The following is an 11,960-nucleotide window of genomic DNA, read 5'->3' on the forward strand; positions in this document are numbered from 1 at the left end:
AAAGTATTTACAAAATATTTACAAATATTAATGAAATATATTTATTTTGAGATTTATTAAGGCTCATTAAATATACAAGAACTGTTTTGAAAATATTCCCAAAAATAAAACTTCAGAAAAGTATTGTTTGTATATATTTGTAATATATTTTTAAAATATACATTTAAAATATACAATTTTACAAATACATGCAAGATGTATTTTTAAAACGATAATCCAAAGTATAATTTTACTAATATATTTAATTAAAACTTAAAGTATATTTTAGAAAAATTACACCTTCAGAAAGTGTGCTAAAACACTTTTTTAAAAGGAGTATCAGAAGAATGTTTTAAAAATGTTTTCATTTTACATTTTTAATATAATCTTAATAATTACATCCATTTGATAGCATACTAAAAATATATTTCAGGGAAAAAAGACAGATTATTTAAAATACACTGTAATATATACATTTTTTCACCAGGGCAGTGTTCATAGGGATTGTGGAAACACTGGCAACCAGTGTAAAGAAGTGGGAAAATAAAATAACACTCTACTGTTATTGTCATTGATGTTCAGTAGAACTACTGCCATGAACTCATGCTGCATTCAGAACAACATAATTTCACTGCAAACATCCATGTAAAAATAATTATTTCTACAAACAGTTAACACTTTTTGGATCTAAAAAATGTAAATGAAGTTGTTTTAGTATCTGTATATTGGTTTGTTTGGGAAAATATTGAAATTGTTTAGTAAAAAGGCTAATTTATTTGTTTAACATGGACATATTTTTATTCCATACCTCTTTGTAAATAAGAGCACATTGACAGGGCACAGGTCCTGCACCCTGATGAGCAAAAGTTCAGATCATTTGTTGCAATAGTTGCATAAGCTTTCAACCCATCCTGATACCCCAGGTTGGTGATTGGCCATCTTGCTGTGGTAATGGAAACTGGGAGGAATGTAGCTTGATGCTGCTGCAGTGGCAGCATCTGTTGTCACAACCTGCTGTGCAGAGCAATACTGGCCTTCACAATATAGATATAGCTGTTGTAACCGTAACTGCTGTTACACAGTGAAAACTGAATGTAATTACCTGGATTACCTGGTGTCATTGGGCTCTTGCGCAATGTACACTTGGATATCACAGGTACCAATTAGGGGTTTCGATTTTACCTTCAGGCAGGTTTACAGTTATTCTGCAGCACGTTTGGCACAGTAATCCATCCCCATTACTTTTGTGTCAATAAACACCAACTTTTCCAAACAAAATATCTACTTTTCACTGTTTAGGGCTCCATCCTAACTTCCTGTGCAATGGCAATCATCCATATTCTCCAAGCTCACTTTACTTTTGTGGCCATTTGTCTCTTTTTGGAAGGGGAATAATGTGATCATTTTGCCCTGATCAAATTTTTTTTGCACACCCCATAGAAACGATAGAATTGTTTGTATAATGAACCTACTTGCTCTAAAACTCTGAGCCTCATGATGAAAGTGAATTTTACATCCAACATGCTTGTCATCAAGCAGAAGAAGCAAACTGCCTTCTTTTGCAGACTTTAATTTAGCCAACAAACAGCCTAAGGTTTTTAAACATTGTTGCAATGGCTAGGGTAGACCTCATTTGCTGGGATGAAATGCAACATTGATATCTTGATTTTAAAATTTGCTCACAGCTATAATCTGCATGTTAAGTGGAGTTGTTACATGGGCGTTGGTCACAAGAAGCTTTGACTTTAAAAGTTGCAGTTTATACAGACACTTCAGATACAGCACACTGGCAGAAGGTTTCCACAAACAGACCTGCTGATTTCTGACTCCTTTCTTCTGCTCACTCTGACCTTTTACAAATGTTGTAAGTGTCTGACAGTTACAAAGAATATAATGTGCTCAGCCAAAATGACAGAACTCCCTCCCTCCCCTCACCCACCATCTTCCCATGTTTTCCTGCAACATCAGTTTTGGCGTGATTCCATTCATGACATAAAGAATAGCAACTGGACATATTTAATATTGTTTTCTCTTTCCTTGTTTTTTTAACTGTACAATAGTTGAATGTCAATACAATATAATTAGCTACATTTGAGCTTTACTATTTTTGTGTATTTTATGGTATTTGCTTGTTTTTTCTTGTCCACAGTATGTTTAATATGTCACACAGATGAAGGAGACATAGGAGATTTTTATGTAGTATCCTTTTCAATTCAAAAATAAATAAATAAATAAATTAATTAATTAATTAATTAAATAAATAAATAAATAAATAAATAACAGATTGCACTAAACTACAGGAGTACTACATACAACTGAGTTAACTGAAAAACAGGTGATAAGTCTAAGTTTAAATCTTATATGCTTCAATTATATTATTCTTATATCATTTAACCATAATTGACTGCAGGGACAAGGCTTCAAACCAGATTCTCCCACCAGCACCCCTTATCCCTTATCCCACCAGGTCTGCAAATCCTCACTGATAACACACAATGTTTCTTTTTTTTTCCCCCATCACCACTCAGTTTTCAAGAACATTGATTGACAAATAGGTGTTCTTTTTATAGCTAGTGATATCTGGTCTCCAGCATAAGGTGCTCCACAGCAGGGTAGGTGTGCTGTAAAATACCATGGCATCGTATCCAGGCCTGGAGTTAAATCTGAGGTAACCCCTGGAAGCCCTAAATCCTCCTTCATAGTTCAGGTCCCTGTGGAGTTGTTTGATCTTATGTTTGTATCTGCTCAAAAAGCAACCTCTGGTGGCCATCTGAATTATGACCTAAATCAAGCTCAATTTAGCAAGTTTCAGAAAAGAAAAAACGGCATTTCACGAGGAGACAGTGATGATGTCATACAGCTTCAGCACAGATATTTTTTCTTTTCATACTAAAATATAATTTTTCTTCTACAATCACAGTTATGCCCTTTGAACAAAGATTCAGACAGCTCAGGTGAAACTAACTTTGAGGTGTAAAAATAAATTATCTGAGGTGATGTGTAGGTGAGGTAAAGTGAATTTTAATGGCTAAGTGAGAAGATTCTGTCTCAACATAGATATTTGACCAGATGAATATTTACTGAAACAACTCGGCATCTGTTTGTTTATGGATTTCTGGATGATCTGCTGTTCATCTTTCTTACATGCTTTCACAGACCGTGTTAATTTCTACAAAAGGAAACTAAGTAATGTAGCATTAAGTGGTTATATAACCAATTTCTTGATTTAATTAAAGAGTTACATGTTTTGCATGTTTTTAACAACACCACCTTAGAAATTGAAAGAAACTAATTAGAAATGTGATCAAATCTGAAAACGAAGATGAATAAATTAAATCAGGTGGCTTTGTAGCTTCTGGCATTCATCTGAACACTAAGCTCTGAGTGTAGATCAAAGGACAGCAAGGAAATGTTCAAATCAACATTAAACAGAGAAACACAGCCGGACTTACAAGTCATGACACTCTCCATTAAGCCTCACTTCCTCCACCTTTTGCTAACTATTTCTAACTGTTAAGCAGAAGTGTTGGAAGCTCATTATGAGCTGATTAATCAGATTAGAATGAAAACCTTGTCAGGGACATGGTTATAAAGGACACATGATGAATTAGTCTTGTGTTTTCTTTTATCTTTTTTTTAACCATGCCGTTTTTAGACTTGCATCCCTTGCTTGCGCACAATAATTTCCTTTAAATAGTAAAAAGGTTGAAATGTTGATAAAATGGTGGCACTCAATAATGTGGTGCTGCATTTTCTGCCTGTGTCTTTTTTTTTTTTTTTTACTAGATTTTTATTTTAATAGGTGACAAAAAAGAGCCTCATTCTTGGTATAAAACATCGGAGAACTACTACGCCTGATGTGAGTTCGGTCAAATCAGAACCGAAGGCCTCAGAACACTTTCACTCTGAAAGGCGTGGATATGGGGATGGAATGTTTATGAAAGAGTACGTGTTGTGCTGTAAAACAAAAGTTCAAATGGTGGTAAGAAAAAAAATGCAAGTTTGTTTGTCATTCTCTCGTCAACATTATACCTGATAACTAACTACATAAGACACGTTCCTTACTATAGACTACGTAAATAGAAAACTCAATAAAAAAAATCTTCGTTTTGTCTTGATATTAAATATTTTTAAAGAATAAATAAAAACTAAAATGTAAACTAAAGTCCAAAGACCAAACTGCATATTTCTTTTTGTTTCTTTTTACTTCAGTTACGAAAGTTACACAAAAGGTGGCAAATTTGTCGGCAATAAATAATAAATAATTCTGTTGCACGGGAACAAACAATACAATTTCTTGCAGAGAACTAACTGAATAATTTACATGTCTTTGGGAAAGAAAAAATAGCCTATACTTGGACGGACACTATAGGCTAACGCACAAATGTCCCACAACGTTTGTGGCAAACTAGAGGTATACCTTGTTAAAAATGCCTCAGGCCTTGGGTCATAAAGGAAATCAGTCAAATGAAGAAATCAGACGGATCCAAAAGATCTCTTAGCCTATATGGTGTGGGTGAAGCGGGTTTAAAAAAAACAAAACAAAACAAAAAAAAACATCGTTTTCTATTCAAAGCTGAACATATCGAAAGTAGGCCTACGTGAATTAGATTGCGCTCCCTGTCAGAGGTCCGCTTCCTTTTCTCTCTTCTCCGTTTGGCAACTGAAAGCAGGCAGCACCGCTCATCATGTCCGTCCGTCTGCACTCCGTGTTAAAGTTAGGATGGTTGGCTGGAGTAAATCCCATGATTGTCTTCACAGTGTCAAAGTACACCCAGTCAGGAGGAATGGGATGGTCGGGGCTGTGTGTTCAGGCAGTCCTCAGGCCTCGATGGGGCTGGAGACCATGCTGTTCGGCGTGTCGGGAAGCTGGGAGGACATGGATGCTACCTCGCTGCCTGTCGAATTCGAACCTGGTCCTCCCTCTGAGAAGCTGACCTGCAGGACGCATCAGGCAGCGGTTAGACAGAGCAGAGTGGAACCGTGTTCAGAATCCTGTCTGGGCTCAGCTGGGCTGAAAATAGCGCAAAACTAAACTCACTTCGAATAGGAGAGAAAATCTAAAGACGTTTCAATTTTGTCAAGAGTTTTAGGATCACAACTTTCCAAAGAAAAGACCCAAGTTTTTCCGAAAGCCAACAATAGATTTCTTAATTCCCATTTTACCAAAAAGTACAACAAAATTATCTGAAGTGAAGAAATGTGAAAATCCACGAGTGACCAACCAGTGAATTTTTTTTTTCAGTCTACAGATTCCAGCTGCTGTACGGACCGTTTTAAATAATTCCAATAGAAACATTACACAAAAATCAACAGAAATTGAATAAAGGAAGCCATCACTAGTGTCTCAATTTCAGCTGCATCCCTAAACGGTCAATTAAATGTACAGAAAGAGGCCGGCACAGCTCACATTCCGAGCAGGAAACTAATGCCGCCTCAGAGGTGTCCGACAGTCAGCTGGATACTGGCTGGAGGAGTATAATGCAGACTATATAAAAAGATCTCATTAGAATGCCCTCTTTGCTACAACCGCTTTTTTTTGGCTACAGGAGTTAAAAGTAAAAAAGTAAAATGTTTGAAGGCGGAGGAGTGATCGGATGTGAGCACAGCGATGCCAACAAACAGCAAACAATATGCTTGAATTGTCAAGTTGCAATTTAATGAGCAATATGTTCTTTCATAAACTTGTTATATTCGAAACTCAAAAAGAAAACAGAAGAGGAACCACTGTAGGTCAATATTAAAGTGCAAAAAGATTCAAGGGCAAAATAAGCGACTTAGATTTTAAACCTTTCAGAGATCGTTCTATTAGTGAACAGAAAACGACGAACCAGTTGTTGGAAGGCCGGCTGGTCGATGTCGCTTTGCAGGGCGAAGTCGCTGAGGACCTTCCAGGGCGGCTGGTAGCTCTGCACCTCCACCGGGTTGGCTTGGATGCCGCCGTCGTGTCGTTCCGGGCTGGCCGCAACCATCGGGGTGCCCGTCATTCCCTGGATGTTCTGCATGCAGGGGTCATGGTCAGCGTTCACACACATCTACAGCATCATCTCAAGGGTATGCGTTCGAGGGTACGTGTGTCTGAGGAAAGGGGTGGAAGGGTGCGGGGAGGGGTGGGTGCGTGCATTCGTTCATGTGTGCGTGCTGTCAATTACCAGAAACAAGCTGAACAACACAAACCGATGAAGTTAAGAACTTCTTGAATGAGTCAGTTTTACCACTTGGTGTTAATTAAATTATCAGAATGTACTGGGATTAAACATACTGGCATTCCTGATGCAGGAGAAGACTAAAGGTTTCTTTTGGGACTTTACAGCACAGTCAGGAGCCTCTGAACTGCTCAGCAACAGGTCGGCGCTCTCACCGTCTTGTCGTTGGGTTGTTGCTGTTGCAGTTGCTTCATCAGCAGGCTTTTCTTCTTGTCCTTGCACCGCTTGTTCTGGAACCAGACGCGGATCACTCGCGGGCTGAGGCCGGTCATCTCGACCAGTTGCTCCTTCATCAGTGCGTCGGGCCTCGGGTTGGCGTTGTAACAGGTCCGCAGCGTATGCAGCTGCTTCTCGTTCAGCACCGTCCGGACTCGGGTGGTCTTCTCTGGCTGTTTGTGGACGTGGGGTCTGAGTGCAGGCTGCCGCGCTGAGATTGGTTCTGCTGTTTGGAAACATAGAGTAGAGAGCGGCAAAATTAGACCAAGATAGCTGATCGGTCTGATAAACATCCAGAAGCTTTCGGATTTGTTTACGGATTTAGCAGTCGCTAACCTTCTCCTGCGATTTGGGTTTCAGTTCATATTTGGCCATTTATTTAGCAAATAAATTAGATTGTTTGACAATCTGTATTTGTTGTTTAAAATGCATATTTTCATTTTCATTTTTTCATTTTTTTTTTTAGTACGGCCCCAATATTTTTTTTCTTAGAATAAATCTCCACTAGATAGACAACATGTCTGTATTTTTCGGGTCTATGGCCAACAAATTAGAGTTTCGAATGCACAGCAACAGCCCAGATACAATATGGACCCACAGCCATATAGGAGTGCCGTCCTCCCCCAGCTGTGATAACTTTGCAGCCTATTTCGGACAGCAGCATCCGCTTTATCTAATCTAGCCACCCTGATCTGGTCAGACGGTGGTTTGCATAAAGAAACAGACCTGCAGACACTGCGCACTATAAGAACACACCCACTTGTCTGTGAAAGAATCAGGAGCAGCTTCACGGTGATTGAAGGACCCTTAACCCATCTTACAATGCATAGGCTATACATCAAACTTGGACAGCGTGAACGAAACACTTCCCCGTACCCTCCTAAAACACACACACACACAGACACGCACACACTTAGTTTTTGTTGTTGTGTGTTTGTTTTCTAAGGAACGCAATGCAAACAAAAATAATAGCTCAGATCATGATATCCCCTCTGTGGGGATATACCCTCAGGACTCTACCTGCCATCTGCAGCGGTCTGGCCGGATGCAGGGGACTGAGCGGATCTCCACTGCCGAGGTTGGCCCGTTCCACCACGTCATGGTCAGCGCGGCAGAACAACCCGTCTTCCCGCAGAGCGAACTCATCTCCCGGGATAAGCTGCCTGCTGCAGGCCACGCAGCGGAAACACTCGATGTGGTAGACTTTGGAGCGAGCCCTCATGACGAAGTCATTCTTGCTGAATCCGATATTGCATTTAGCGCATTTAATACCGTATAACCTGCGGGGCAACCACACACATTCACACGTATTAAGCAAAAAATCAAAATAGGAAAATTATAGTCTAGGTGGATTGTTTTGCAAATAATTTTTATATAATAGTAATAATAATAATAATAATAATAATAATTATTATTATTATTATCATTATTATTACTACTACTAATAGCAGTTGTGATATCAACAATATTAGGCCTATTCTTTTAAATGAGGCTTATTATATATATATACATATATATATATATATATATATATATATATATATATATATATATATATATATATATATATATATATATATATATATATATAATTTTATTTTATTTTGTCATCATCACGTTCTTAACACCGGCGCCTTAATAAATTCCCATTTGACCCAAGCGGTTTCACGCTGATCTGTTCGTTGCTTATCAACGGTTGCTTACTTAATATTTTTTATCTTATTTTTTAGTCTTCTGAAGTGCATCTTTCAAAGCTTAAGATGAAGAATTAGTTGAGGCTGCACTTTGCAAGTTGTTCAACAAGTTTTTTGTAGCACCGCACAATATCTTAATATGAACCCGGTGAAACCAGAACTCCACGCGATGCAAAGTCACTCCGAATAATCTCTGATGGATCTTGTAAAATATTAAAAACAACCCAATAATTCCAATCGCCGAGCTGCTCCAGTTCTTGTCGCATCAGAGGCGTCCCATCCCATCCCGTCCCGGCCGTCCTACCTGATGTAGTCCCGTTTACAATAAGTCTTTCCATCCCTGACGAAGCAAGTGCATGACTCGTCCAGGTACTGACTGCACTCCGCGCACTTGAGACAAGCGGCATGCCACTCCAGGTCCGGAGATACCCGTAAGATGTACTGGTCGTGGATCTGGTTCCCGCAGCCCACGCAAAGAGACACCAGTCGCTTCTCTGAAAGAAGAGCCCCATTTGATACATCAAACGCTGTTCAATTATTATTATTATTATTATTATTATTATTATTATTATTATTATTATTATTATTATTATTATTATTATGTGGTGAAAAAAATATAGGAATTAACCTGGATTAGGCCACAATTGTTTTTATAATTTTATTAAAACTAACGACTGTAACAGGGCTAAGAAAAAGTCTTCTTGACAGCACAACTCCAAAGTCCCAAATTAAGTGATATCAGCATCGCATTCCAACCCAAAAAAAGTGTCTTACTTTTCGGAGGATCCCCCATGTCTCCCATATCGAAAAAGAAAGGCGATGAAAAGTCCACTTTCACAGCGGGCTGCGGCGCCTGGAAGCCTGGATTTGTGCTCCGTTGCCGGGCCAGGAGCGTTGGTGTCCAGCCTCAGCGACGAAGTGTGTGTATGGTTCCCACCGGTGCGTGTGTGTGTGCGTGTGTGTGTGTGTGTGTGTGGAGCTCTGATCCTGGCAAGCGGCTGGGCTGACGTAGGACATCAGCACGTCATATGCATGAGTAGCGGATTGGCTCTGCATACCCTGTCCGGTACAGACACGAACGCCCACACACGCACGCGCTACCCGCCGCCCACCCCCACCCTGCCACACACACACGCGCGCGCGCACACACGTAGGCCTACTGCTGCTAAATAGGTTATCCAGCTTTACTTTGCTCTTTTATGACTTGTACTAAATGAGATTTTTGTCAGTGTTTTTTGTTTGCCCTCCCAACCCCCCAAAAAAACACACACAAAAAAACAACACACAGACACATTTCATTGTTTTAATATATGACCTATTTAAGGAACACTTGGGCTACTTTAATCTTTACATTTCCTTTCTAAGTAACTGTCAGCGGTAAATTAATATCCTCATACATGACATGACATGCTGATATTGAGTTTTTATTGGCACATCATAATGACATATTCAGAATGTCCTAAAATGCTTGCAACCAATGTTACCTAAGTATTTCATGTCAACTGCGGACAAGCAGAAATCTATCAGATGCAGCTATTTTATTATTGAACCACAACTTTTTCCAACTTCAACAAAAGACTTTCCAAATACTCAGTAATTCAGTGCAAGAACCAAAGGAGAACGGTGTGGTATGATTCACGAGCGGTTCGACTATTCATTAAGCACGATGAAAGAAACTCACGAAAACATGGGGATTGGACGTTTTTCAGCAGAAAGAACTGAAAAGTCCTGGCCTGGGCAGCCAGGCCAGAGCTGAGCAGTCAAGCAGCTGCAGCTCTGACACACGCCAATACGCCCTCTGGTGTCTGGGAGTTACCTATGCGGTTAGCGAACCCTCTGGACCTCTGCAGCATACTCTACCGTGGATTTGGAACAAGACACTGGTTTTATACGTGAGATAATGCAGATCGAAAGTACTATGTCGTAGCTATGACGTTATGAAAGGAACGTATACGAATCCATATGTATATATATATATTCTTTTATTTTTTTTAATTTTTATTTTACCATATTGTGTATATTTGCAGTTTGATAATATTGTGGCCTATTAGTTTTAAAACCAGGGCTGTTGAAATTAAATAATCGGCATTGGAATTTGAAGACAGTCGTTGCTACGTGGAAGTGATAGTTTGATAGTACATTTATTGGATGCTTTGAGGTTCATATACCCTCAAATGGTTACCATATGAAACGTGATTACAAAACGTAACTTTTTAACGGTATTTTTGTATGGATCCCAGACTAGTTTTATACACCGTATTATTTATGTAAGCTGTTTACCTATTTTCATACCGCCAAGAAATAACATAGAAATTAACTACATCCTTCGTATTCATATAGTTAAATAAATAAATAAATAAATAAATAAATAAATACAGATCACCAATAGGTGTCATTACGTCTGTTTTTAAGCTTACGTACAGCTCATTTTATAGAAGAAATCATATCACCCATCCATATAAACAAGTCACACTGTGAGTCAAAATAAAAACTACTATGGGTTTTTAAAAATTAATTGTGTTATCAAGTGATTAATTACGATTGAGGTTGTTTCCTACTGTTTAATACATACTGTTAATGTGGAATATATCATGTTTTTTCTACACTACAGATTATTTTAGAATAAAAATAGATCATATTTCTGTCCTCATGCATAAAATCCCTGGATCCTACGATGTGAGTTTTTATCTGTATTTGTTTGTATCGTTTCTTTTTAACACAAATTCAGCATGTAAACTTCTATATATTACCAACTCATATTTGTTTAAAACTTTAAGAAGTGGGAAAGATTGGGTAAGAGGTAAGAAGTATACATAAAAAAAGAAATCAACCAGATTACAGTTCCTAAGATCACTAACATAATTAAATTAATGAGCCTATTTAGATCTAATGACAATTTTTGACTTCTCTTCACATAAGCCTATTTAGATCATGTTAGATCTAACATGCAAAAGGTAGTCCTCCATTGTCAGTCTTTGGGCTGTCCCAGATTCAACATATTTTTCAACAACAATGCTGTCTCAGTTTCTTTGTTTATTGATTTGACGTTCTTTCTTAATGTAATTAAGGATTCCAGAGAGATGCAGCGACAGATCAATGGAGAGTTGTGTCTACAAGATGACTGCAGCTGTAACACCATATTCACTGTAGGACCCATATCACAGGAAGAAGTGCACATTAGAAGACATAAAACCAAAAGCAAAGATGTTGTATGATCAAGCTGTTTATTCAGTACTTATGTTCCAGTGTATCCATATGCAAGACATGACATCATCAGCAATGTGTTCAACAATTGGGGAATGAGAGAAAAGAAACCCTAGTGAAAACATAATATATTTAAGTATATTTTAAATATGCTGTATTTTTCTGAAATACATTTTAGTATGTTAAGTGAATATACTTCTTAAGATTATATTAAAAATGTTAAAGCAATACATTTTTAAAAACATGCTTCTAATACTCTTTTTAAAAATGTATTTTAATAGATTTTCTAGAAGTATGTTTTTTCTAATATATACCTTAAGTTCTAATTAAATATATTACTAAAATTATACTTTGGACAATCCGATTTGAAAATACGCTTTGAATGTGTTTAAAATGTACATTAAAAAATATATATTACAAATATATATAAATACTTTTCTGAAATTGTACTTTTGGTACACTCAAAAAAATTAACTTAGTACTCATGTACTTTTAACTAAATAATTTCATGTTTCAAACAAAAACGTGATAAAAATCATGTTGGATAAACAAGAAATTCAACAATTTAACGTTTATGAAATTCTATCATGTTGAGATAACGTGGTTCATTATAGTCAGACTGATCTTGTGCTGAAGACGATGAGTGAGATCACGGGATATC

The 11,960-nt window shown here is 37.7% G+C and overlaps 1 protein-coding gene across 2 annotated transcripts; it reads right to left on the bottom strand.

Annotated features, from left to right (window-relative positions):
• Positions 1-374: 374 nt before the first annotated feature.
• Positions 375-9,012, bottom strand: isl1a (ISL LIM homeobox 1a). Of its 2 annotated transcripts, none has more exons than XM_032579462.1 (6): positions 8,870-9,012; positions 8,400-8,589; positions 7,422-7,681; positions 6,341-6,624; positions 5,811-5,978; positions 375-4,917 (listed from the first exon to the last, which is right to left on the bottom strand). In XM_032579462.1, exons 1-6 carry the CDS (start codon positions 8,895-8,897, stop codon positions 4,801-4,803), a joined length of 1,047 nt encoding a protein of 348 aa, XP_032435353.1. In that variant the 5' UTR covers positions 8,898-9,012; the 3' UTR covers positions 375-4,800. The 2 variants fall into 2 exon arrangements, with proteins under 2 accessions (XP_032435353.1, XP_032435352.1); XM_032579461.1 differs by having other exon boundaries at positions 6,341-6,627.
• Between the last annotated feature and the right edge of the window lie 2,948 nt (positions 9,013-11,960).

This window comes from Xiphophorus hellerii, chromosome 12 (assembly GCF_003331165.1).
Source record: "Xiphophorus hellerii strain 12219 chromosome 12, Xiphophorus_hellerii-4.1, whole genome shotgun sequence".
Classification (NCBI taxonomy): Eukaryota; Metazoa; Chordata; class Actinopteri; order Cyprinodontiformes; family Poeciliidae; genus Xiphophorus; species Xiphophorus hellerii.